This window comes from Talpa occidentalis, unplaced genomic scaffold (assembly GCF_014898055.3).
Source record: "Talpa occidentalis isolate TD23 unplaced genomic scaffold, MPIMG_talOcc4v2.1 talOcc4.3, whole genome shotgun sequence".
NCBI lineage: Eukaryota > Metazoa > Chordata > Mammalia > Eulipotyphla > Talpidae > Talpa > Talpa occidentalis.
In genome coordinates this window covers 30,624,524-30,649,465 of record NW_023603184.1, presented here as the reverse complement: position 1 = coordinate 30,649,465, position 24,942 = coordinate 30,624,524, and the positions used below count along the sequence as shown (strand labels likewise).

The window sequence follows — 24,942 nt, the reverse complement described above, 5'->3', positions numbered from 1 at the left end:
AGTTTCCAGAGGGGGCCAGTCACGCCTTGTGATGACAAAGGGAGGGGTCTCTGCACATAGAGCCACAGGACATAGAGCTAGAAGAGATCATGCCCATTTTACAAATAAGGAAACTCAACTCCAGAGGCTCCCCATTTAAGGCCGTATGCTACACACCCAAAGAGTAATATTAATAATGATGTCGTAGGGACTATCAGTAATTTAAAGTTCTTATGTGCTAAAAATCTATTTAATGTTCTTTTTAAAAAGATTTATTTATGCATACAAGAACTGGGGTCTGTGCTAGAGGTGCAGGGAGTGAGAGGATTCACCAGACACAGAGTGGGGAACAGAACAGGCAGATCTACTGAAATACACAGCTGAGGGGAGCAGCAGGAGAGACAGGAGAGGTCTGCTGCGCCATGTGGGTTAGCTCCCTGGCAGGGCATCAAACTCATGTTGCAGTGGCTGCTGTTAGCTTGATAATGCTGAGACTTTAACCCCTGTGCCACCAGGGAGGCCCCCAGTTTATTTAATTCTTACTTCGACTTTGTTGGGAATATGCAACTCAACTCCGTTCACAGATGAGAATAGTGAGGCTCAGAGTGAATTGCCCAATGTTACATGATTAGTAATGGCAGGAAAGCTTGGCACCCAGGTCACTGAACCCCCAAATCCCTGTTCTTATTGCCTCACTCCTACATCTTATATGAAATGACCAGAGTTGGCCACAGGAGAGACAGCTGAAGAAGAAAGGACCGGAAGTCATGTCAGGTAGTTGAGAGACCAAATGGAAGGGCCCATCTGAAGAAGAGAAGAGGAGCATGGATGGTCCTCCCCATCCATTCCATACATCCACAGATAGGGGGACTGCAATGGACACTGGACAGTCTCCTCAACTGCCAAGCCAAGGTCAGACTCACTAGCCGCCACTCTGTTTTCACTGTCATACTTTGAAAATATGGTTTATTCAACTCTAAGAAATGAGAGATTTCAAGGAAAAATAGGCCTGGAATCATTATCCTGCATGGCATGGAAGACAGAGTTTAAAGATTTGGGTGATTCATATTCTTCCTTGGAGTATCAAGTTTGAAAAGTAATAGTGTTCATCACTTACTAAGGTCTCAGTAGGGGCTAAGTATTGCATCGGGCCCTATCTCACCCTCACAATAACCCTGCAAGGTAGAAATTCATGTGCCAATTCATAGATGAAAAAACTGACATCCAAGAAGCTATAATTTGTCCCAAGTCACTCAGTGAATAAATAAATGGTCTGGGCAGAATCCACCCTCAGTCTAAGGCCACCACTTCAGTGATGGCAGCAGAAGAGAGTTAAGGACCAAGATATAGGTCAGGACAGGACTTAAATGCAGGCTAGCTACTTGCCAACCACATGATTTTAGGGACACCTTCTCAAGTCTCAATATTCTTATCTACAAAATGGAACCAACATCACCAGCCTCATAGGATAAGGGTTATGCCAATTCTTATTTACTAGACAATTCTCTCTGATTGGGAGTTTCTCTAGTCAGCTACCTCTCCAGAAGTGATTCTAAGGAGATGAAAGAACTGTTTCTTCCCTTTTGTGACCTAAAGAAGCAATTAAAGAATTTCACCAGGAGTGCCAGCTCTAGGCTAGAGGCTTCAAGAAATCCTGGGGTAGTATATATACTGAACATGGGCCAAGCCCTCAAGTTTTTTAATGTCAAAAAATGAACATGAAATAACTAGAAAGTGATAAATAAGAGAAAAATCAATACTGCATGGTGAGGTGTGGCCTTACAACAAGGAGACTGCAGCCATTGGAGAAGGACTTCCTGCGGCAGGAGCTGGCACAGGAAACTATGGCAGCTTTGATGTGGTGATGAGGCTGGGAGAAACAGGTGGGGTGGGGGGCTAAGAGGCAGACCAGGATGAGCTGGGTTGGGGGTGAGGGTCATCCAACTTACAGTTCAGGGACCTAGTAGAATTTACAGCCCTAAAACCCACTGGTCCCCCTACCCTTTATAGTTAAACAGCAGACTGCATGTGGCAGCGGTGGAACAGGATAGAATTCCACAGCCTCAGAGCTCAAAGACACTTTGAAACCTCCTTCTCCAATGTTTTCAAACATGCTTAGTATAAAATCCCTTTACCCCAAACAAAAATTTACATGGAGCTCAAAGATACAAAGACTTGAGATTGATAAAAGGGCTGAAGCCTGGATCAAGGCTCTGTTTTAACCACCATTTTGGACAGAGGCAGAGAAGGGAAGAAGCTTGCTGTGGGGTATGATGAGAGACAGGCACGGAAACGATGAGGCTACAGGTGCTTGGAGGAGGACAAGGGAGCTTCTAGTGTCCTTGTGTCTCCTAGAAAGCACAGGGGTGAATAAAGACAGAGGAATGGGCACACCTGAACCAGAAGGTGCTCTCTGCACACAGGTGAGCCACGAGCTGCAAAGCTTTCATTCAGCCATAGTGGCTAGGTTGGAGGAAGCAGGTGAGGGGGAGGATCACAGAAACGCCCTAAGAGTAACAAGCCACGTTGAGAACACACACCACCAGCAGACTGTGCTGCCCTGTCATGCTGTCTCCTCCGGCCCAGCACCTAAGCCCCGGCCTACTGACCTCTGCCCTTATGGCCACAGCCCCTGCCTGGCCCCTCCCAAACTTTGCACCTGGTCCCTGGTGTAAGGTGTGTCCACCCTCTGTTTGTCGCTGCAGGCTTCCAGAAGGACGCGGACGGCATTTAGCTGCAGGAGCATCTCGCAGGCCATCGTGTCGAAGAAGGTGATGTTGGCAAGGGCCGCAGAGGCCAACAGGAAGACTTCCCCAGATGAGGCCTCTTGGCACAGTTCTGAAGAGTGAAAAGGAAGAAAATAGCTTCACTGCCAAGTGTCTTCCGCTCAGTGCTCCCTGGGTTCCTACAAATGGTCTGGGGGCAGTTTGGGCAGGTGCTGGAGAACTCATTTATACACCACATGAGGAAAGTGATTGTGGGAGGAGGACTTTTTCTACACACGTGGCAGATCTGGGAGCTGAAACCTGGTGTGTGCCCCCCATCCACTCCTTCGTCCAACAAGCATTTCCCAAGTGAATACCAGGCGTCATGCGCCGCTGGTGTCTTGCAATGGTGAGCAAGACGGATCAGGTCTTTGCCCTGTGAACCTTACAATCTATCAGTGGGCTTTTTAGAAGTTAATACTAATAATTGCAAATCCTGATCAATGTGGGGGAGAAAATAAATAAGCTCTAAATGCAGCTCTAAGCTGCTCTAAGCTCTAAAGTCTGCCCACCTGTGACTATGCAGGTGCTTCTTTTCACCAACTCTCTCCCTCTGCAGGGCAGCAGCCTCCTGCCTGCCCATGACCATGCTGGTACTTCTCCTCAAGGCCGCCCACCTGCAATCATGCAGGCCTCTCTCAGCAAACCTGTCCCTTTTGGGGCAGCTCTTCCTGACGGCTTGTGTCTATGCAAGTGTCTTTTACTCTCCTGTCCCTTTCTCTAACAAACCTGCTCTTTTAAATATTAAAAAAAAAAGCCCTCTAAGGTATATGATAATTAAAAGCCCACTGGGTACATAAAGAGACCCCAAGGGGAAAGCATGAGAATATGCGGGGAAGAGATTGCTCTTGGCTAAAGAAACAGTATGTACAATAGTCTCAGGCAGGACGAGCGCCCTTCAAATGCATCTCCAGTAATGGATGCCAGACTGCGCTGGATTTGCCCTAAGAAAGAAGCTGAGGGCCTCCATGGTGGCACAAGGGGTTAAGCAACACACTATGAAGCAATCCGCAGCCTCTGCAGCACAAGTTCGATCCCCAACCAGGCAGCAACCCACATGGCACAGCAGACCTTCCTGTCTCGCCTGCTGCTCCCCTCAGCAGTGTATTTCAGTCAGTCTGCCTGTTCTGTTCCCCACTCTCTCTCTGGTGATTCCTCTCACCTCTTGCAACTCTGGCCTATACCCCATCTCTTGTATGCATAAATAAAATAAAATAAAAATCTTTAAAAGGAAAGAAAAAGAAAGAAGCTAAAGCTGAAACATAGACACTACCTCTCCGCTGCCATCAGCAGAGCTTCAATATTTTCTCTTGGGTCGCCAGGAAAAGGGCTGCCTGTTCGCAATGGGTTCCCACTATAGCTTTAGGGGAAATGTCCTACATCGAGGTCCTACATCTGATCCTAGTGACCATAACCCAGCTCTAACCAGATGCCCCAATTGACCATCTGTATGTTTCCTGAGGGCCTTCAAGGAAGACAGGGCCACTCCAGTCCCTGGACCGCTGCTCCACTGAACAGGTTCCCCCAGGGGCTCCGAGAATGGACTTCTGCCTCAGGGAGAGCTGAAGGAGGGCTCCGTCCAGAGTGCTGCCCCTCTGCCATCACAAAGGGCCTGACTTGTGACCCTCAGCTCCAACTGATCATCAAATAAGGTGCCTCCTGGGGCCAGGCCCTCTCCCATAGTAACATCTCCAAGCAAAAATAGAAGAGAAGCCACAATTCAGGAAAATAGCCCCAGGAGAGAAAGAAGGTTAAGGAGGCAGAATTGAGCTTTGTTCCATCCTGATCCCTACTTCTTGCTTCCAGACAATGACTCTGTACTTAGGTCCTGATATTGAAACTAGCACCTTTTGCACCATCCGGTGAATTCAGTGACTGATCTGTACTCACCAAGGGACAGAAAATAACATGAGTTTAAGCACCTGCCATGTTTCTTATACCCAGTACTGAGTTGTGCCCATGTGCAATGTGGCAGCCGAGACTCAGACAGGTTAGGAGCAGCCACCGCTGCCATCTCTCAAGTGTGTGCCCAGGCAAGGCATGTCTGTGCACATCTCACCTCACTAAGTCATTCCACCTCCCCAACGACACCATTTTTATGGCAACTTTAGCTGAAGAAACCGAGGATTCCAATGTCAGGTGATTCTCCCCAAATTGCAGAACTGAGAATTGTTGGTAACTGGGGCCTAGAATCAATTCCCAGTCAGTCTGATCTTGAAGTGTCCGCCCTGTCTGGCCTCCAGGCCATTGTGGGCCTTTGGTCCCTCTGACTCTCCCTGGGGTGCTCCTGCAGGGCTGTTTCCATTCCATCAGGAAGGCAAAGTCCACTTCAGACCAGCACTAGTCCCCACAGCCCACGAACAGCTGTGCTCCTCGAACAGCTCTGACTCAAGCTGGCCTCCCAGGGCTGAGGGGATGGATTATCCAGAGACTGAAGAACTCCATGATACCCCTCTTCCAAGGAACACCCAATCCTCTGAGTTTCAGGGAACTGTTGGATTCAGTCAAGCTCTCCAGGCCATCTCTCTATCACCAGAGCTTGGGGGGAGGCCATAGGATTCACTTGCCCATTTTGCTGTAGAATGCCTTCTAGGTCCAGACATGCCCCCCTCATTCTCATGCAGTGGCCATTGCTGCCAACACAGCAATTATTAACACCACCATCTAAGTGCCTATTCCTTTGGGTGCACATTTATTTGAACTATGGTCTGAATCACCTGGGATGTGTTAGGAAGATTAAATTGAGGATTCCAGTGAGTCATTTATAAATGTTTCCAGGGAATGGCAAGAAATTGGAGGACTATTTCCCACCAAAGAACGGAGCCCTGGCGAGTTGCCCAGAAGATACGTCCCATCTCTGGCTCTGCGAGCAGACTCTGCAATGCATCTTCATCAGAGTGAGATACATCAGGAGACTCCTCTTTCTCCAGGGAGAAATCTAGCCTGGGGCCAAGAAGCAGAGATGGGCGTACAGCAATAGTGAAAGGTGGTTTGGAATATACATGCTTTGATTTATTTGTTTTATTATTTGCCATCATTTGTAAATGGAGAGATTTTCTATAAAACTTAGGAATTTGTCTTATATTTAAAATTTGGTCCTTCCTATCTGGAAACAACCAATGGATTTTTTATCAGTGACTTCTCCCCACCCCAAATCCTTTTTTAGTCATTACATGTCTTTTTCAAATCAATGCAGGACTCAAATCTCCTTGTTTTCTTATCCCACATGACCTCTTCTGCATCTCTATCGTTCCTACTGGCTCTGGTGAATCCAGGCAGCAGTGACTCCTAACACTGCTACGTGACCTCGAGAAGATTCCTTGACCTCTCTTGGCCTCGGTTTCTTCTCCCAGAGTAAGCATTGAACTTTATAGTTTCTTGAGTTCCCTCCAGCCAAAACTTTCAATAATCAACTTGTATGCTTTCTCAATTTTTAATAAATGTGGATATCAGCAAACTGATTGCTCCCAGTTGGCCTGGGGTGCTGCTGACCCCAGCGACTAGAACCAGCTATAAAGTCACCTTGACTATTGTCTCTCAAGTACACAGCACTTGTAGATCTTCAAATTATAGAACTAGAAGAACCCTTGAGAGAAATGTGTCCCCACCCCTTGTTTTATATAGTAGGAAAATTATAAAGTGAGTTTTCCAATGAACAAGGCCAGGGAGTGAGAGTACTCACCCAGAGCCTGCACATGGCTGCTGACCATTAGCTATTTGTTGAGTGGATGAATGAAAGACAAAGTCCTAGTCCAGGGCTCTGTGCTGTCCCCAAATATGTGCTATTCCAGACAGGCCCAGTGCTGGCTTGGTGTCTCCAACCCTAAATTTTCTAACAAAATTAGTTTTCACTCAGGTTCCATATCCATAAGACATGGATATAGAGCCAGGTGAGAGACAGGGATAGAAGCACAAACACAGATGAACCCCAGAACTTATGAAAGGACACAATTTGCAAAACAAATTTCATGAGGATTGTTATCCACATGAGTCCTAGTTTCTGAAACTGGAGGAAGAGGGTATTCTAATAGGAAACTGTGGTTCTCCTGCCAGGAGTACATGAACAAGGGAAGCTGGAAGAGTCAGGATTTTCCAGGACCCTTGAAATGAGAGCAACAGTGGGATTGCAGACAGCAGGTTGGGTGAACCACGCTATCTGAGAAGGATTTTGGCCCACATCTGTTGGGTACAAGGACTGTGACTTCAGGAACACCAGAATCCATCAGATTCTCTGGCCAAAGATCTGAGTATCAAAATGTGAGACCCCCAATCTGTGGAACTTGTTTGGACTCCATTCTGGAAGGCCAATGCCTCCTGACCTGACCCCAATTCAAATTGCTTCTTGGAGGTCTTCTTGCAGGGTAGCAGGAGGGTTGACGATAAAGCTCTTCAAAGCTCGACTCAGGCACCCTAACGGTGTATTCAGCCAATGTGACCCTCCAGCAGGAAGGGGGGGCAGTGAGTGGGGAGCACTTCTTGGCTCTTCCTGAAGACAACTGAGACATGGCCCCCTCCCAGGACCCCACTCACTGATGAGAGCCGTCACGATCTCCTCCATGCTCTCCAGGAAGCTGCTGAGGTGCTGGGTGAAGGGCAGGTGTGGAGAGGTGACCTGAGCAACCACGGCTGCAGCCTCTGCCCGTGTGGCCTCTGAATGGCTGTCATCTGTCAGGATGTCGGCCAAGCACAGGACACCATCCACCTGCAGATGGAGAGAGGGTTCAGCTCGTGCATCCTGGGGAACAGCATTACTCATAATAGAAATGAAATAGAGGTTCAAGCCCTTCTATAAGGCCCAACCCTGGATTCCCAGGACAGCCCAGGATGCAGTGTGGAATGTGGACAAGGCCCCTTGAATGGTCCAGTCTGGAGCCTGAGGCCTATCCCTTGAGCCAAGGAGAGATCAGTGACCTCCCACAGGTTTCCTAATAGCAGATATCAAGCCAAGCATCGCCCTGGTCAGCCACCATAGCTCACTGCAATGGGAAGAACGGTCACCTAGAAATCTCACACCCCAGATCTCCCACCCTGGCCCCCTCTTTCGTGCCTTCTACTTGACTTGACATTAGTCACTTAGCCTCTCTGAGACTGTCTCTTCACGCAATGATAGGGTGTTGGGGGGTTGAAGAGATGAAGTGGGTGATGCCCAAGAGCAAGTGAGTGAGTGGGGAGCACTTCAAGAGAAGCTCCATGAATGCTGTCACCACCTCCTTTCCTGAGCTGCAGGCTGAGCTCAATGCCTTTGCCCCCCATTTGTCCTCTACGCTCCTTCCCGGGGAGAGACGGCTGCTTCCCTGGAGGGTTTGCTCTCTCTGACCCATGAGAAAGGAACAATCTTGGAGTGGTGGGACACCAATGCCAAAGAATTCAGCTTCCCGGATCTATCCCAGGCTGACCGCCCCTCGAATAAGAAGAGTAGCCCCTGATCACCGAGTGCTTCTGAGGGGCTGGCTACCCCATTCAGCACAGCATGTGTATGGGAGCACTGAATCCTCGCTACCCGAGGGGAGGATTATCACCCCCCACATTGCACAGGCAAAGAAATTGAGATGGAAAGGTTCATTGATGTGCCCACACCACAAACTTTACAAGTAGTTTGGGATTTGAACCCAAATAGTCCAGCTTCGAGTCCATGGCTTGGAAAAGACATCATACTCCACCTGAGGAGGGACATCTGACTTCCTCCTCCATCCAAGGTCAGTAGCTGAGACTTGCAAGAGAAAAAGGGAGCTGTGAATTGTCAGGGGTAGCCCAGTGGTGCTCCTCAGCTGCCCCAGGAACCGATGGGCCTGAGGACCTGCTGCCAAATAGTCCTTGGCATGGAGTGGGGCTGGGGGTGCAGGGATGAGGCAGAGAAAGAACCAAAGTGAGGTGAAGTGAGGAGAAGCCTGAACTAAGGCTCCCTGCACCTGCCGCAGGCCCCACACCCTTCCTTCCTGCCACTCAGCCCCAGCAGGCCCCTGAGGTTGCCTTCTGTTTGACTAATCACCACCACCAAGCTGTGGGCCTCCCTTAAATGGCTCCTGGGAGCTGTAAGGTCCATTAGCTGTGAGAGCCTTTGGCAATCGCAGACTCAAACAAGACAAATGTGGAAACAGGAGCCCGGGGAACTGTCCGCAATAAAACTCACCTGGATGTGCTTAATAAAAGAACAAACAGCAGCAAGGAGGCCTGGCAGGCCTGGCTTCACGCCAGGTGTTTGATGAACAGCCCCTTGGAGGGCGACCTCACTTGAACCAAGGAGAGAAAGGGGGCAGTTCTGGGCCCAGAAATAGGGCCAACCCTATCCCTAACCTAAGAAACCTCTGAGACCTGTCTGGCACTCACCCCCTCCCTCCTCGCCACACCATCCAAGGCTGCAACTGAGGATCTCTGTCTATGGGGGTATGTCTCAAGTATCTAGTCTCCCGAATATCATCCTGAGTTGCGTCCCTGCCCCAGCTGCTGTCGTGGCTTGCAGACACAAGCTCACAGGTGGGCCAATACGAACACACTGGGAGTGGAAAGTCATACAACATGATTTCCACTGAGGATGCTTGTAGGGTCAGGAATGACCACAGTGCAGGTTTTCTAGGATCCCATGCAGACTGGGTAAAGGAGGAGTCAGAGTCCTCAGTGGTTTTTGCAGGTCTTTTATTGGGATTTCCCGGTACACAGCAGGCAGGGGTGCTGGGAGCTGGGAGGCTGCCATGCCTCCCAGTCCCCAGCAGGTCTTCACTCTATGGGCTCTCTGGCCTTCTCTCGGCTTCTACTGGCATCCCCGTGACGCTGCCCTTAAAAAAGCCCAGTCTTAGCCCAGGTGAATCCCATCTACCTATGCCCACACTCTACTCCAGGTGCCCGCCATCAGGCATGCGTTCAGGACCTCAAGGATCCATCATCTCTCCTGATGGTGGGAGGGCAAAAAAGCCTGACATTTTTCCTTACCCTACAATGCTCTATGCTGAGGCCTCCTGGAAGCCATGTGGACTTAACAGTCTCACTGCAGGTCACCCCCAAACATGTCCAAGGTCCTCACAGCATACATCACACTGGAGGGCCATTTTTCCAAATGGGTTCTGTGGACCAGTTGCACCAAAGAGACTTCCTTCAAGCACATTTCTGGGCCCCATCCATATCTATTCCAAGGTCTCCAGGTAAGCCTGAAATCTGCCTTTCAACAAGGCCCAGCCGAGTTCATGCACCAGCTGTGAGCAGAAGATGTGATATCTCTGTCTCTCCTATTTCCTGGGGGGGCGCTGCTCAGCCTGATCTCTGAGGTTGCGCCAGGCCTGGTACATAGTAGGTGTTAAGTAAGTGGGTCATAAATGCAAGAGAATAGAACTTGACCTAAGACTTGAGCACAAGCCTGGACGAGCAGAGCAGAGGAGCAGCACTGCACACGGAGGGGCTCTCGTGAGCGCGGCCACTGCAGGGAAGGGCAGCACCGGAGACACTGAGAACGTGGCTTCTGATTCCTGACTCCAGGAAAGCAACCCCAACCCAGTCTGATGTGGACCCCAATTCCTCCTCTGCCCTTCAGTTTCCCAGGGAACAGTGTCTTGTCTGTGCAACTGCCTAACATCTTGCTTTCCTTCTGATGTGTTTTATAAGATTCAGGTCTCTTTTAGTAATTTATTAAATATGAATTATCATTCCTTCCAAAGAGTACCTGAGTTATATATTACATATTATTGATCCATGCCCATATATAATATAGAGAAAGTTCACAAACTATAAAAATGGTAAGATGAACACCTATGTGTATATATATATGTACATGCTTAACATGCAGACATTTTAACACTAAGAATAAAATGCAAAAAGCCACTGTATACCATTCTTGACCTCATACCTCTGTTTGTTCTCGCTGGAAGGGTCACTACCCTTAATTTTGTGATTATTTATCTTATTTTCTGCAGAGATGTATTGTATGTGTATATTGTTTACCTTTACAAGGTTTTCAACTTGACATAAATGGTATCATACTGTATATAACATCCTCCCCATCAGCTTTATGTTCAGAAAACACTCCCCTGCCCCCTCAGGTAGCCAAGGGTTATGTGTTTTCACTGCTGTGTGGTATTTCATTGTCTAAGTTGATTGCAACCCATATAGGCATTCCCCCGTTGATGACATTGACGTCATTTCCCAGCTCTTGCTAGAATATGCAGTGCTGCTATAAATATGCTTCTAAATGTCCTGACATGTGTGTGTCAGTTTCTCTCGAGTTCTTTCTCAATTTAGGAGTGGAGTTATTAGCTCCCAAGGTCTGCACATCTTTAATTTTACTAGTGTGGCCAAATCATTTTGTAAAACAGTTGCACCAATTTATATTTTGGGGCAGCAATATATCAACTCACTGAACTCCATATCCTGATCACCTTTGGTACTCTCAGATGCCAGGGTCTTTGTCTCTGCTGCTGCTGGTCTGCCAGCTAGCTGCCACTCACCCGGGTTCAAATCCAGAGTCATCACCACCTCAGCTATTCTACCCCACCCAGCTCATCGCAGAGGGCAGCCCTAAAGGCCCCCCCCCCCCCCCCGGCACACACACATCGGTGACTCTGGGTCTCCAGCCCCTGATCCAATTCTTGTTGCGTCAGAACATACCCTATAGGGGTATAATTTCTCCTCTGTATCTTAGTATCTGGACAATTTTGGTACCTACTTAAAGCCTTTATATATCTATAATGGTGATTGAAAATACCAGCTCCTAGGACATTGGTCTTTTTAACTGAGAGGTTGCAATGAACACTTTATGCCACAAGGTGGTGCCATCACCCCACCTCATTCCCATCTGGAGGCTGCAGTCAGCCCCAGACTGGGGCCAAGTCTCAGTCTCCTCATTCTGTCTGCCTGGTGCAGGCTCCTAGCCGGACTTACCACCATAGTTCCTTTCTCCGGTTCCTCTGGGACTGACACCCCACAGCAAAAATCAGTCCTCTGGGTTGGGGCCACAAGTTTAACTAACTGTTCAGACATTCTCAGATCATGCAGACCAGAACTAGAACTTTTAGAAGGGGAATGCTTCCTGTTTTTATTCCTGACCAGGACCAATAAGATGAATAATTGCAATTCTGCAGAAGGGGACAGAGAAGAAGTAGCATGATCCCTGCATCACTTTACAATTCAACCAGCGTTAACCCAGCACCTGCACTGTGATAGAGGCAAACAGAGACATCAATCCAGAAGAAATCAGAGATGGGGGCAAAGATAGCAGATCAACAATGAGGGGAAGAGATGGAATATGAAACAGAGGAGAGAGAGAATGAATGAAGCACTGAATCATGTGCTTAAAAGGGATTTGGAAACTTGTGTGATGCAGAGCCCAGGCCCTCAGGCTCTCTGGGACACCTCCTCCCATGGAAACTCCCTCCATCTTGGTCCTCTCTCCTTCCTGGACCTCCACAACACACTGTAGGGACACATCTCCCTAGCTAACCACTTCTTATGAGTTTCTCCTGCACCATCGCCTCCTCTGACCCCTCTCTGGTGGCTCGTTCCAAGGCTTGCTAGCGGCTCACTTTGTACCATTTCAGCCAACAGCACCCAAACTCCCAAGTGACCTCAGAACTCACAGTGATGACCTCCAGACCTAGCCCTCTAGCCCTTACCTTCTTTCCCAGTACCCACATCCACATTTCTAACCTGTTACTGAATGTCTTTATGTTAAATTCCAAAACTAATTTGGGTATTCCATGGGCAGCTCAAATTCACTTCACTTTCCCCTGAAATGGCTGTCTTCCCTGAACTCCCTCTTCACTCCCGTCCAGAGAAGAGACCACCGGCTCTATGAATATGCCCCCGCATCCCCCAGAGAGCCTCTGCTCCCAGCTGCCACATCATCTGGTCTGACCACAGTGAACAGTATCGCTGGACTGTGCTCATCCGCTTACATGCCCCTCCTCACGTCACCTCCTGCATGGAGCCCTCTCTAGGGGCAGCGCCAGCTGAGGCCTGACACTCAGAAGTCAGCTTGGGAAGTGTGGGCTGAAGGGTGAGGATCAGAGACCCAGGCTCGGGAAGAGACTGCCAAGGCCACACAGTAAGTTAATGTCCAGGCAGGGACTCCCAGCCTGAGCTCCCCACTCGGCCCTGTGTCCCCTCCATGGGGTCTTTGGGCAGGGCAATGAATGGAGGAGTGGTGAGGGGAGCCAGGGCGATGGGGGCTGCTCAGCTCAGCGCCTGTTCAGCCTGGGGCCAGTTTCCTCAAGCCTTCTTCCCATTTCAGGAAATTCTTCACCCCCAAACCATCCACTTCCCATCCCCAGTCATCAACTTAATGATGCCAAGAGAACAATCTAATTAAAGTACTTTCTCATTCCTAAAGAAATTGCTGTAGAAGCACTTATAGGTAATTAGCTTTTACATGGAGTAAGATTTGCCTGGGCCTGAAGCCAAGCTTTCTTCGCGGGAGGGCACACAGTGGCGACGAGGATGGTCTTGCCCAGCACCATGGGTGCAGCTGAGGGCCAGACACCGAGGGAGCTGTGAACCTTGAGATTCTCCCTGGGGAGTGAGAGAAGGAGCAAGGGACCCATATAATTGAGGAACCGAAAACATATAGTAAAGATCACATAAGATTTAGGAGCAATGTTCTCCTGCTGCTCATTGGGAAAGCATCATGGTGGCTTTTATGCAAATATCTACAGGACATGGGCTAGTGCACAGAGGGTCGCCACAAATCCCTGTCCTGGATTCCAGTTTCCGACATCTTTTATGGATGTTGGATTTTTAGGTGAAAGCAGAAGAGTTGGTCACTGGGTGGTGCTAGTTAAACAGAAGCAGGAGAATGTGGTGGAAATTCAGCCTGGGGGTGGGGGGCAGCAGGTCCTTGTCTTCCTTCCCCTTTATTTCCACTGAGACACCTATATCAGAGTGTGTGTGTGTGTGTGTGTGTGTGTGTGTGTGTGTGTGTGTATACACATATATATCAAGTAGGGATCTCAAGTTGGAATTCTGCTCATGGGATCCATAGAAAACTACAGAAAGTAAGCAGCTCCCCACCCTCCCCGTGCCCCATCCTGGGCAGGGTGAGATGATCTGTCTGCCTAGCGAACAGCAAAGAGAAATTCAATCCAAGTCAGAGAGGAAAGCAAGGGTCATGCCCAGGGAAGCAGAGACAAGTACAGACCAAGAGACAGGATGAAGCATTAGGTGGAATAAGTGACACACAGGCAAGAAGCAGAATCTGACCATGGAATGAAAGCTAGAGCAAAGCAAAGCTCAGGACCACCTGTAAACACTGCAGAAGCTTAAAGGCTCACTGTATAAAATGAGGTATTTGTTTTAAGGAGTGGTGGTAGACCTGATCATTCAGCAGAAAACTCCAGAAAGTGAAAACAGGCCTCCAGGAGAATATTATCCCCCACCCAAACTAATAAATCCCTGACCCCACATAACCCCTTTTGGTATTTCAAACAAGACACTGTGATTAAAAGCTAAGTGCCCCAATGGATGCCTATAAATATGAAAACATAATAGGGAACAGAACAATGGATGAAAAGGAAAATATAACCAGCTTGGCTGACAAGTCAGTGAGGTAGAAAGAGATGACTTATTGAAGTGAAAAGAAATCAAGGATTGAATCACTTAGGAATATAAATAGAAAATAATTTCCCCATCAAGCAGATGATTTTCCTTAAAGCAAATCATCGAACAGATGCTCTCAAGGCATTTGTGGGTGGTAGGAGTGGAGTCTGTAGGAAGACATCACAAGGTAACTAAGAACAACTTCATTTCTCTTAGATTAGGGTTACTAGACATGCGGTGATGTGGAAAAAATCAAATTTTCAGCAAAGCTCTAGTGGACATTGCTGGGATCTGAATTGTACCATCAGTGTTTCTGAGCCTGGTTTTCAGATGATTAGAATCATCTGGGAAAGTTTAAAAATGCTAGTGCCTAGGCTTCACCCCCAGAACTCCTGGTTTAATTGATTTGAGGTGGACTTTTAGCATCAATATTTTTAAAGACTCCTCAAATAATTCTAATGGACATCCTAATTTGACCACTGCTGTTCTAGAGGTAACTGTTAAATGGCTGGAGTTACCAGCTTTAAGAGTGAGAAAAATCTCAACTGTGCTATTTACTGGCAAGGTAAAATCAGTAAATTACTCATTTACCTTTTCTGAGCTACCATGTTATCATCCCTTCAAAGATATTGATATCACACTTAATAATGAAACAGTGATGAAACTATTGAAAGCATTCCCCCAAGATATCAAAAATGAGATCGAGATATTCACTATCACCATTCCTATTTACATATGATGGTAACCCTAGCCAATGTAATAAGACAAGAAAAAGGAATGGGAAGCAAAAATGCTCTGGTTTACACATGATATGATTATTCCTTATATCTGTGCATAATACAGATCTATATAAAATCCAAAATAATCTATATACCATTAAAATCAATAAGTGAACTTAGCAAGATTATTAGGTACAATACTCAAAATTGTATTTTCTATGTATTAATGATGTCACTAGAAATTAAAATGTGAAAACTCACCAGTTAGCATAAAATATACACTTAGAAATAAAATAAATGTGTAATAAAATAAATAATAAAATAAATTAAAATGTGTAATAAAATAAAATAAATGTGTAATAAAATAAATAAAATATAGACTTAGAAATAAGTCTAAAAAAGAGATGTAAGATGTTGGCACTGAAAAATCAAAATATTGCTGACAGAAATGAAAGACAGTCTTTATTAGTAGAGCAATACACTACATTCATTGATTGACAATTATCCCAATATTTATCTATGAATTTAAACAAATCCCAATCAAAATCTAAGCAGGTGTTTTGTGACAAGCTAATTCTAAAATGTATCTAGCAGTGCAAAAACTTAGAATTATCAAGATAATATTAAAGAAGAACTGGAGGATTTATATTACCAAATACCAAAATTTTGTATAGTCTACAGGACTCCTCCCTGTGCCCTAACGGCCCAAGGATGGACAAAAAGTCCAAAGAAGCAGAAAAAAGCACATAAATAAAATCATACATATGACATCACTTTATTTTCAACAAAGATGCCATTTTAAGTAAGTGATGAGAAGATGGTCTTTTGATAAATGATGCTGGCTTAATTGGATACACATGGAAAACACTGAATTTTAATCACCATTAAAAAATTGACTTAAAATAGATCATAGGCCTTAAATGTGAAAGGTAAAACAATAAAAGAAGAAATGTAGGAGAATATATCATGGTGGGGCTAGGGGGGTGGAAAAGGGGGGCAGAGACTCCTTGAAAAGGACACAAGAAACACTGACAACAAAAGGGGAAATCAATACAAGAGACTTTATCAGAGTTAAGAATTTCCATTCCTCAGATGATACCATTAAGAGAATGAAAAAGCAAACCACAGGCTGAAAATATATATTCTCCATACATATATCTGACAAAGGATAGGTACATAGAATATTTTTTAAGTTTATAAATCAATAAGAAAATGACAAATAACTCATTTTCTATGGGCAAAAGTCTCAGACATTTCACAAAAGAAGATAACCAAATGACGCTGAAGGATATGAAAAAGTGCTCAGAATAACTACTCATCAGGAAAAAGAAAATTAAAATATCACAAACAATGGCCACCCCCACCCCACCCCACCCCCTCAGGTCATGGGGGGGATAAGTGGGGGGAGGGGGGAGAGGTGGAGGGTGCTCACAAAGTGGAGCCCCTTGTTTGTGCACTGGAGCTGCTTGGGTAGGATGAGCTCATCCTCCTCATCCCCTGTGTCTCCCTCCTTCTTGTCACGCTTCCTTCTGCCTGTGACCAGAGGGCCCTCCCCTTACTGTCAGAGGCTGGCGAACACTGGTTCCAATTCTGTGCTTTTATAAAGTAAATGTTTATGGTAAATCAATATTTTATGGTAAGTCGGTATGATAGATCGATTAAAAAAATAGGAAAAGTAAAAGTTAAGTGGCTGGAGGGTGGTGACGTTTGCAGACAGTGTGAACAGGCTGAGCACTACTGAACAGGCTAAACACACTGTGCCCCTGGCACAGGTCCCCCTAGTCGAACTCAGTGCTGCTGGCTGCAGCCCGGCCTCTGCACCATGTCCTGAGCCCTGCGTGACCCTGGCTGCCCTGCGGCACAGCTTGCTTCCTCCAGCGTCAGGTGGAATCTGACTGCTGATTTATTTTCTGCTCATACCAAATCACTTCAGGTGCAGCAAAGAAAGGTGTCTTAACCAACATTTTACCTGCTGAGTTCGCTGCTCCTCTCCCACCATCTCACACACATGCACACACTGGCATGCACATGCACACACACAAATGTACACAACATTCACTCACACATGCATGCAGGTAGGCCTGTGTGTACACACACGTGCATACATGTGCACACACACACAGACATTCCACCTGCAGGGTTCCATCTGTGAACTCCTAGGAAGAGAGAGGTGCCTGCTTCTCTTCTACAACTCCTAGGGAAACCCCCTCAGTGCACATGCAACCCCAGAGAGGAGACGCCACACTTTCCGGCCCAAGCAGCTCAGCACCTTTTAATATTTGTTCATTGCATTTGTCTTCCAAAATCACTTCAGCAGAACAGTCACCCCCTTCACCAAATCAGAAAACAGAGACTCATGAGATTAGAAAACCAGTGATAAGGGAGGGTCTGACGTCTCCCCACTAACTCCCAACCTGGGACCTGGCCCATCGGCCATAGGAGAGAGAAGGGAGGAGAGGGGGTGGGAGGGAGCTGTGAGAAATTACTTTAAGACAAATTAGGGCAAGAGGGCAAAAAGGGGGCTCATGGTAAACCTCAGGTATAGATTTCTGGCCCTCTGTCATTGCTGAGGAAACCTCCCCTACTCCACACCCTGTGAAGCTGCTCACAGAGGCCCTCCAGGCTGTGTCTGATGTCAGATAGCCTACACTTGCCCTTAGCCCAGAGGCCCCGATGCTGTGGGGGAGGTGGGTTTGTGTCATTTTGCCCCTGTTCCCACCTCTGCAATGGGGAAGAAGACACCAGCCCTCTCCAGGCAGTATTTATTCATCATACAGTAAATGTCCCTGTGCGTGCAAACTCTTCCCTCATGGGCCAAAGGGATGGGCGAGACAGTGCCTGGTTCCAGGAAGGCTAAGCTAGTGCTAGGGCTGGGTGGAATGTGTTCCAGGACAGCACCAAGCACAGTGTGAGCACCAGCAGGGAGGAGGGAGACAGGAAGGCTGACCAGGACCAGAAAAGAGGCCCCCAGCAATGTGCAGGGAGACACACTGTTGGGTCACCCCAGTCTAGGCAGCTGCCCCAAGTTAGTGGGGGAACCTGCGGGAAGGAGAAAATAACCCTCACTTCTAACACATGACTCATCTCATGCCCATAGTCTGCAAGAAAGGGATTGTTACTTCCCTTCTATACGGTGTGCCTGGGGCTCAGAGGGTGTGAAATCATCACACAGTAAGCTGAGACACAGGGTGAGGTGCCCAGACCTCTGGCCGAGGGGCAATGTACTGGGAGGCAGCTCACTCAGAGGTCATTCTCAGTGTCAGACTGAGAGGCTTGGATTTGGTCCAGAGAGAACTGAGGGCTTACAAAGGATTCTGCTCCAGGAAGGATTTGGCTGTCTTCGGTTACAAAATTTATCCTGGAGGAAGTGGAGTAGCAGGAAGAAGCCTCTGTCAAGAAACCTTGAATTTGAAAACCTGCACCACCCTTTACACCCACCCCACCCCCATACCCCCGCCCCAAAACACACGAAAGAAGACAGCCTGGTCCTGACCACCACCTCACCAGCCTCTCCTGCTCCAGGGCGGGCCCCAGGCCGCTGGAGGGGCTGCGCTGCCACTCCTGACCACCAGAGGGCGTCGCTGCACAGCGCATGGGACCCGCAGAGGGCCGGGTGGAGCGGAGCTTTGGCGGGGACCCCAGGGCGGGAGCTTGCGGGTGTAATGCAGCCCCGAGCTGAGCCAGAGGGCCTTCCGTCAGCCTGGGCAATAGTGGCCATGAATCTCAGCGTGCATTGGGTTGTGTGCCTCATTTTGTTCTCCTTTCTTCACCTCCTGGCGTCCTTCAAATCCCCCATGCCTACTCTCAAAGCAGATGGGGGTGGGGAGAGAGAAGCCCTGATGGGGAGGGGCGGGGGATGAAATAAATGAAATAAATGAAATAAATGAAACAAAGCCTCCGGCAGAGACAGGGAAGGTGACAGTGGCAGTCCCCACTCCTGCGTGCGGTAGGTCCATCATACTAGCCAGCTGACCTGGCACCCTGGGGTTCTCTGTGCAGTCCTAGCCCAACTCCAGGACAGAGAAAGGCTTGTATCTTGGGGCCCTAAGGGTGGGGGAGCTGAGAAGCCTAGGTGGGTTAATACCCCAGAAAGGGTGGAGAGGCATCTGGTTCTCCATCAGATGCAGTCTCTCAGGTGAAGAGGGGCAAGTGCCACTGGAAGCAGAGACTTCTTCCCTGGGATCCACCGCCCTCCCTCCCCACCAGCCTCGCTTATACACTAGAACTAACTCCATGAAGATTAGGCACTGCCTTGCCCCAGGGTCCGCACACCACAGCCCCCAGAAGGTGCCGGGGTGGGGGAGTGGCAGCAACTCTGACTGGGCTGTGCCCCAATACCTCTATTCCTTCTAGCCTCCGCTTTCCCTTCTGTAAAACAGACGTGACCATCTCGCCTGCTGGCCTTCCAAAATGAGAAACTCAAATAGCAAAAGGATTCTAAAAAAACAACTGGTTAACCTGCAAAAAAAGCAGCTGGAGTGGCACAGCCTGCCCCCTAGCCCCCACATCCTGTTCCCTCCTGCTCCGGGATTCTTGTTACTGGGTCCTGTCCTCCTGTCTCCGGCACAGCCCTTTGGGTGTCAGGGCATCCCTGCCAAGAAGCTGCCCCAGGAGACCAAGCGCTGGGGTTCAGGAGCCACAGGGAGCAGTTTTCGCAGCCCCCACCACTGATGGTTGTCTTCTTGGACTTGAAATTGAGCCCTCCTCCCCTCCCCCTGCTCATCTTTAATGTCTTCATCGATTTTCATTAAACTCTCCCCTTGGCTCCAACACAGAGTAAACTCCTTATTTGAAAAAATAAAATAAGAGGGAGAGGAAAGGATGCTCTTTTGAAAGCAAGTTTGTCTCTGGTCTCAAGGCTGAAGAGGCAATTACTAGAACTGTCTGGGAGGTGAGCCGCTATCTGGCCCCACATGTTATGGCCCTAGACCTGCAGGTTTGGGCCCCTCAGAGCCCCATCCCTCATCTGGACTGCAGCTCCGAGCCCATCTCTAGTCCTCCTGCCCCCCCAATCCCATCCTGGGACCTGGCCCAGCCCAACCCCAGTCCCTGCGCCAGCAATGCCCTGATACACTTAGCACATCTGAGACTCCACCAGGGTCCTTGTAAAATCCCCAGCTCCCAGGATTTTTAGGGGTACACAGGGTTCTCCCCAGACCAGCTGAAAAGGCAGTGACAAATGGGCAGGGAGGTGGGAGGAAAAGCAGACATCGGCACCAGGCTTGTTGCACTTCCCGTGACAGAGGTGCTGTGTCCGCTTTATGGAAGAGGAAACTGAGATTCAGAGAGAGTAGACTTGCCCTCCCTCCCAGCATCCTCCCCTTGGTCGGGGTCAGTTGTGCCAGACCAGCCCCAGCTCGCATTCAAGGGGACAACAGGGGAATGGCTCCCAGGAAGGCCACCCTGACCAGTCCAGGCAGGCTGGGTCACCTGTTCCCCAGGGAGAGTTGGTCCAGACTTAAGCTGTGTGGCTCTGGGGCACTTGCCCCCTCCTTGGCCCCTGTTTTGCTCCTTCCATCTCCTTCAAGGCCGGGCCCAGAGAACAGTGCCTCCTCCTCTGAGCTCCCCCAGTTCACTGAGCACTGCATTCCTCAAAGACTCAGAAGCCCCCCAGCCCACTGCCAGCTGTGGCGTCCCTCTTTGGGGAGCCTCCAGCTGTAGCCTCTGATGGCTGCGGGACACTCCTTCCCACTGCTTATATGGCCGCCCTCTCCCACTCGGCCATCTGGGGCCCAGAACCCAGCCCAGAGCCTGGGACGGAGGGAAGAATCTGCCCAGAGCTCAGGGAAGGTAGCACGGACCTCCTGAAACTCACGAGTCCAGAGGGAGCAGTGGTGGGAAGGTAGTAGCCAGGAGGCACCAGTCTCTGAAAAGCAAGACTAGAACCTTGAAAGACCCACCAGGCACCCTCACCTATGGCTGCCAGCACCCAGAGCCCTGGCTGCCAGGGAGCCACTCACCAGGTCCTCCCAGGGAAGACCCAGCGCTTCCCAGCAGAGCATAGTGGAAAGAACACAGGCTTAACATCAGCCAGTCTTGGCCGTGAACCCAAGCTCTCTGGGCCCAAGTGGAGGGGACAGTCTCTGGGTCTCTCTTTCCCCATCAGTAGGCTGGAAGGGCTGCGAGACTCTGCACAGCTCCAGCCCCTCCCAGCTGCTGCTCTCCATGCCCTGGGCTTCTCCACACACCGTCCTCTTCACCTGGCCTCTGACACTCAGAACCCCAGGGGTACCAGGGGCCTTGGGCCTACCACCATCCTGCCAGGTGTGCCCAGTGTGCACCAAGTGCTGGGCCACTGGACATCTACTCTGCCCACCGGTCCTGAGAGGCAAATGTCATCACGTTCATTTGACTGATACAGAAACTGCACTTCTGGGGAGTGAAGTGACTTCCTCAAGGTCACAAGGCCAAGTTCATAGACAGCGGCCTAGGTTCAAACCTAGGAGAGTCTGATCCTCCAGGGCTGCACTGGGCTGCATTGCAACAAACATAGGATAAAAGCGTGGATTTGTACACTGATTACACTGTGAGGGACAGAGGGAGGGAGCAAGCTAGTGGATGAATGAGTGAGAAGTAGGTGAGTGACTAGTTGACAGAGGAATGAAGAACCAGGCGACTAAGTGACTTCATGAAAGAAACCACAACTGCATCTATGACCATGCAGAAACCCCATTCCAGACAAGGCGGGGGAATCACGCAGCAGGACTGGAGATGGATGGGGGTGTCTAGCGACCCGACCAGACCTACTCCCCCACCGTCAGGGTCTGTGCGTGACTTAATGAACATCTTCAAGTTTGGAGGGAAGCGGGGGGGAACCACACGACAGAGATGAATTTCACCAAATCAGGTCCATTTCTCACTACCAATTAATTAAGAAAGGAGGCCAGGCCAGTAAATCAGGAGAAGACTTGGAATTTGACATTATCTAATTAGGCCATGATCTATGCCTAGTGAATGGGCAAGTGGCTGATAGGAGTTCTGGCACTGAGCTCCCCCAGCCCGCCTTCACCCTACCATCCAAGCTGTCCTCCGCCTCTCCACCTGCACCCTAGACACTGACAATAGATAACATCATCAGGGCTTCTGGGCCAGCACTCAGAGCCAGGATTACAGGGGGCAGGTGTGGAAGACACCTGGGGGCAGAGGCAGGGTGTAAAGGAGACCCAGGCCCTTCCTTCAACAACTTTACAAGCGACATGATGTGGAGGAAAAGAGTGAGTATCAGATTTGAGGGCTGGGTCTGCACAGTAGTTCCCAGCCCAGGCTGGCTCTGCCCCTGGGCTCTCTGAAATGGATGACTGCAGGAGAGTTCCTGCGGCTTTGCAATGTAATTGCTGTTTCTGACCGCCAGGGGCTCTGTTCGAGGCTGGAATTAAACTGCTGCTCCCCAATTTATTAGCTGTGTGCACTTGAGCAAGTAGTTTCACTTCCCTGAGTCTCCCTGCCTTCCATTATCAGTGAGGATAATAACATCACTAATGGGATGGAGCTGTGGCAACAATTAGTGACATGATGGAAGGGGAGGCTTGGCAAAGCGCTTGCACAAAGCAAGTATCCGATCTGCTGTTGTCCTTTTCATCCTCGCCCTGATGCCCTGGTTACTTGATAGAACAGGAATCATAAACTTTTTTTTTGCAGAGGACCAGATAGTAAATATTTTTGACTTTGTGGGCTCTGTCTCTTGCAACCACCCATCCTGCTGTTGTAACTTGCAAGCTGATGTAGACATCACCTGAACAAATTGTGGCCCTTTAAGACTTGATGGGTCAAAAAAATTAATTTCACCAGATTTTCACTTGACGCCAAATGTTTTTCTTCTGATACATATTTAAACTATTTTTAAAACAAACAGAAAAACATTCTCAGCTCATGGGCCTTACATACTAAAATAGGGAGCAGGCTGATTGGTCCATAGGCCAACTTGTCCCCTTCACTAGAAGATAAACTTCCTTGTCAACACATTTATCCCAGCACCCGAAACTGACCAATGCAGCTAGTCAATAAATATTTGCTGATTGAATAAATTACAAGCTGTGTGATTCTGTGCAAAGCGTCACTTCACCTCTCTAGGCGTCAGTTTCTAAATCTGTGCCAAGGGGATGCTTGTACCCTCGAGGCAAACATCAAATTGAATTAGAATGTGCCTGGAGTCAACGCTGCAAATTCCAGAACTGCCGTACCATGTAGTTGTTGTTTCTCAACACCAGGGGGCGCTTCTCAGAACCGTCTCACTCCTCAGCGCCAGGCAGGGAGATGTTTCAGGAGGGGTCTTATGTATAGAAAGTAATTCAACCTGCAGGATCCAGTTGGCCTCCTGTGCCAGTTAGAGCTTGGGGGTTTAGGACATAGGCCAGGCACAACAAGAGCTGCAGGGATTGTTTTCTGCTCTCTGAAGTAGACTGACTAAGACTCGGGCAGATTAGTCCCAATTCGGCCTCCAAAATTCAATGATTTTAGGCAAGTCACCAAAACTGGTTGAGACTAAGTTTGCTTATCTTAAAGATGAAGATGTGCACAGTGCTCACTGTCCGGTGTTCTGTGAGTGAGGGGGGGGCTAGTTTAGCACCCCTCTGTAGTAGGCCTGCAGACTAGGAGCGCTCCCTGTCCCTTGCTTGGTGCATCGGGGTTTGACTCCCAGGCTGGAGTCAGCCCATCTGGCCTGCAAAATATGCATTTGTGCCTTCTGTTTGGTGCAGCATCAGGACGGTGGAGGGAAAAGTTGCCTCCAGTCATCCCAGCTGTGCAGATTTTCAGCTCTAAGCAAAGCAGCTCTGCTATTCTTCCTCCCTGGATAGAAAACTTCCTGCTGCTCTGCAAACTCATTCCAGCCGATAAATCCACAGCCTTAAAAGGACTAGTGATACTAAGTCCCTTCTATTTTCTCCTCACACCCATTCTTCCTACCAACCAGCATGAGAGAAGACCACCAACAAACCCATTTGGCCATTTTCTCACTGTTTAAGGAAAATTTTATGAGAGAAGGGAGGGGTACATTCAGCAAGTGAAACTGAGATGCCCAATGCATTTATTTCATCCTGTCTGTCTGTCTGTCTGATCACCCCACTTCCATTTTGCTATCTGAGCAAGCAAGCACACACACACACACACACACACACACACACATACCACAGGAAGGGTATACTCTGTCCAGAGAGCTGGCAAGAGCTGCTTCACCATCTTGCTGTGTGACCTGAGACAAATTACTTCCCCACTCTGAGCAAAAGCCTTCTCATCTGTTAAATGACCAGATTCCCATCCACTTTCCATCGCTAATTAAAAGCTCTCTCTCAGGCTGTGATCCTGAGACCCTGATTCACAATCTGAGTAGATTTGGAAAGAAACATGTTGAAATGCGTCCACTGCCTGGGAGTCCAGACCCAAGCGAAGAAGGTGAGGGCAAGATGCAGCCCTGCAAGACCACAACTGTCACCTGGATACACCAGGTCTCTCTACTTCTCTTTCATAAATTTTTAGTCTTTGCTTGAAACTCAGTCGAGTAATCCCCAAATGTCAGCCCTGACTTCCCCTGCCTGCCTGGTTAAAGTTGGGGCCCATCTTGGGCTCAGATCTACTCAGGTGGGGGGAGCAGTATGCAGCGAGGATGGAGGGGCAGCTGGAGTCAGTCATGTTGCCCTAGATTGGCCTGGAGCTCAGTCACCTGACCTCTCAGCTCACTACCTTCCTTCTCTAACCACCCAGTCGCATGCCTGGGGACCTACTTAGGCTTCAGTTTCCTTGACCCAAGTCCACTAGTTTTGGTGCAGCCCTGCCCGTTGCATTACAATGTACCTGCCCCAGCCTTGTCTACCCTGCTCTTGCCTGTCCTCAAGGAGCTGGGTCTTCTTCCTTCTGCTGACGTACTGCCATGAGTGAAGGAACTATCACCCCCAAACTGCACCCCACTCCTCTAACACTCCCCTGCCTACAACAGGCCTCTCCTAGTTGGCACCATCCCCAGGAAGTAC

At 48.8% G+C, this 24,942-nt stretch overlaps 1 protein-coding gene across 1 annotated transcript in view; it reads right to left on the bottom strand.

Annotated features, from left to right (window-relative positions):
- Positions 1–24,942, bottom strand: part of INSC (INSC spindle orientation adaptor protein) — a 114,263-nt gene that overhangs the window by 16,295 nt on the left and 73,026 nt on the right. The window contains exons 8-9 of the mRNA XM_037521691.2: positions 7,275–7,446; positions 2,639–2,817 (exon numbers count right to left, since the gene is read on the bottom strand). Of these exons, the coding sequence (XP_037377588.1) occupies positions 2,639–2,817; positions 7,275–7,446 (351 nt within the window). The remainder of the gene's footprint in view (positions 1–2,638; positions 2,818–7,274; positions 7,447–24,942) is intronic.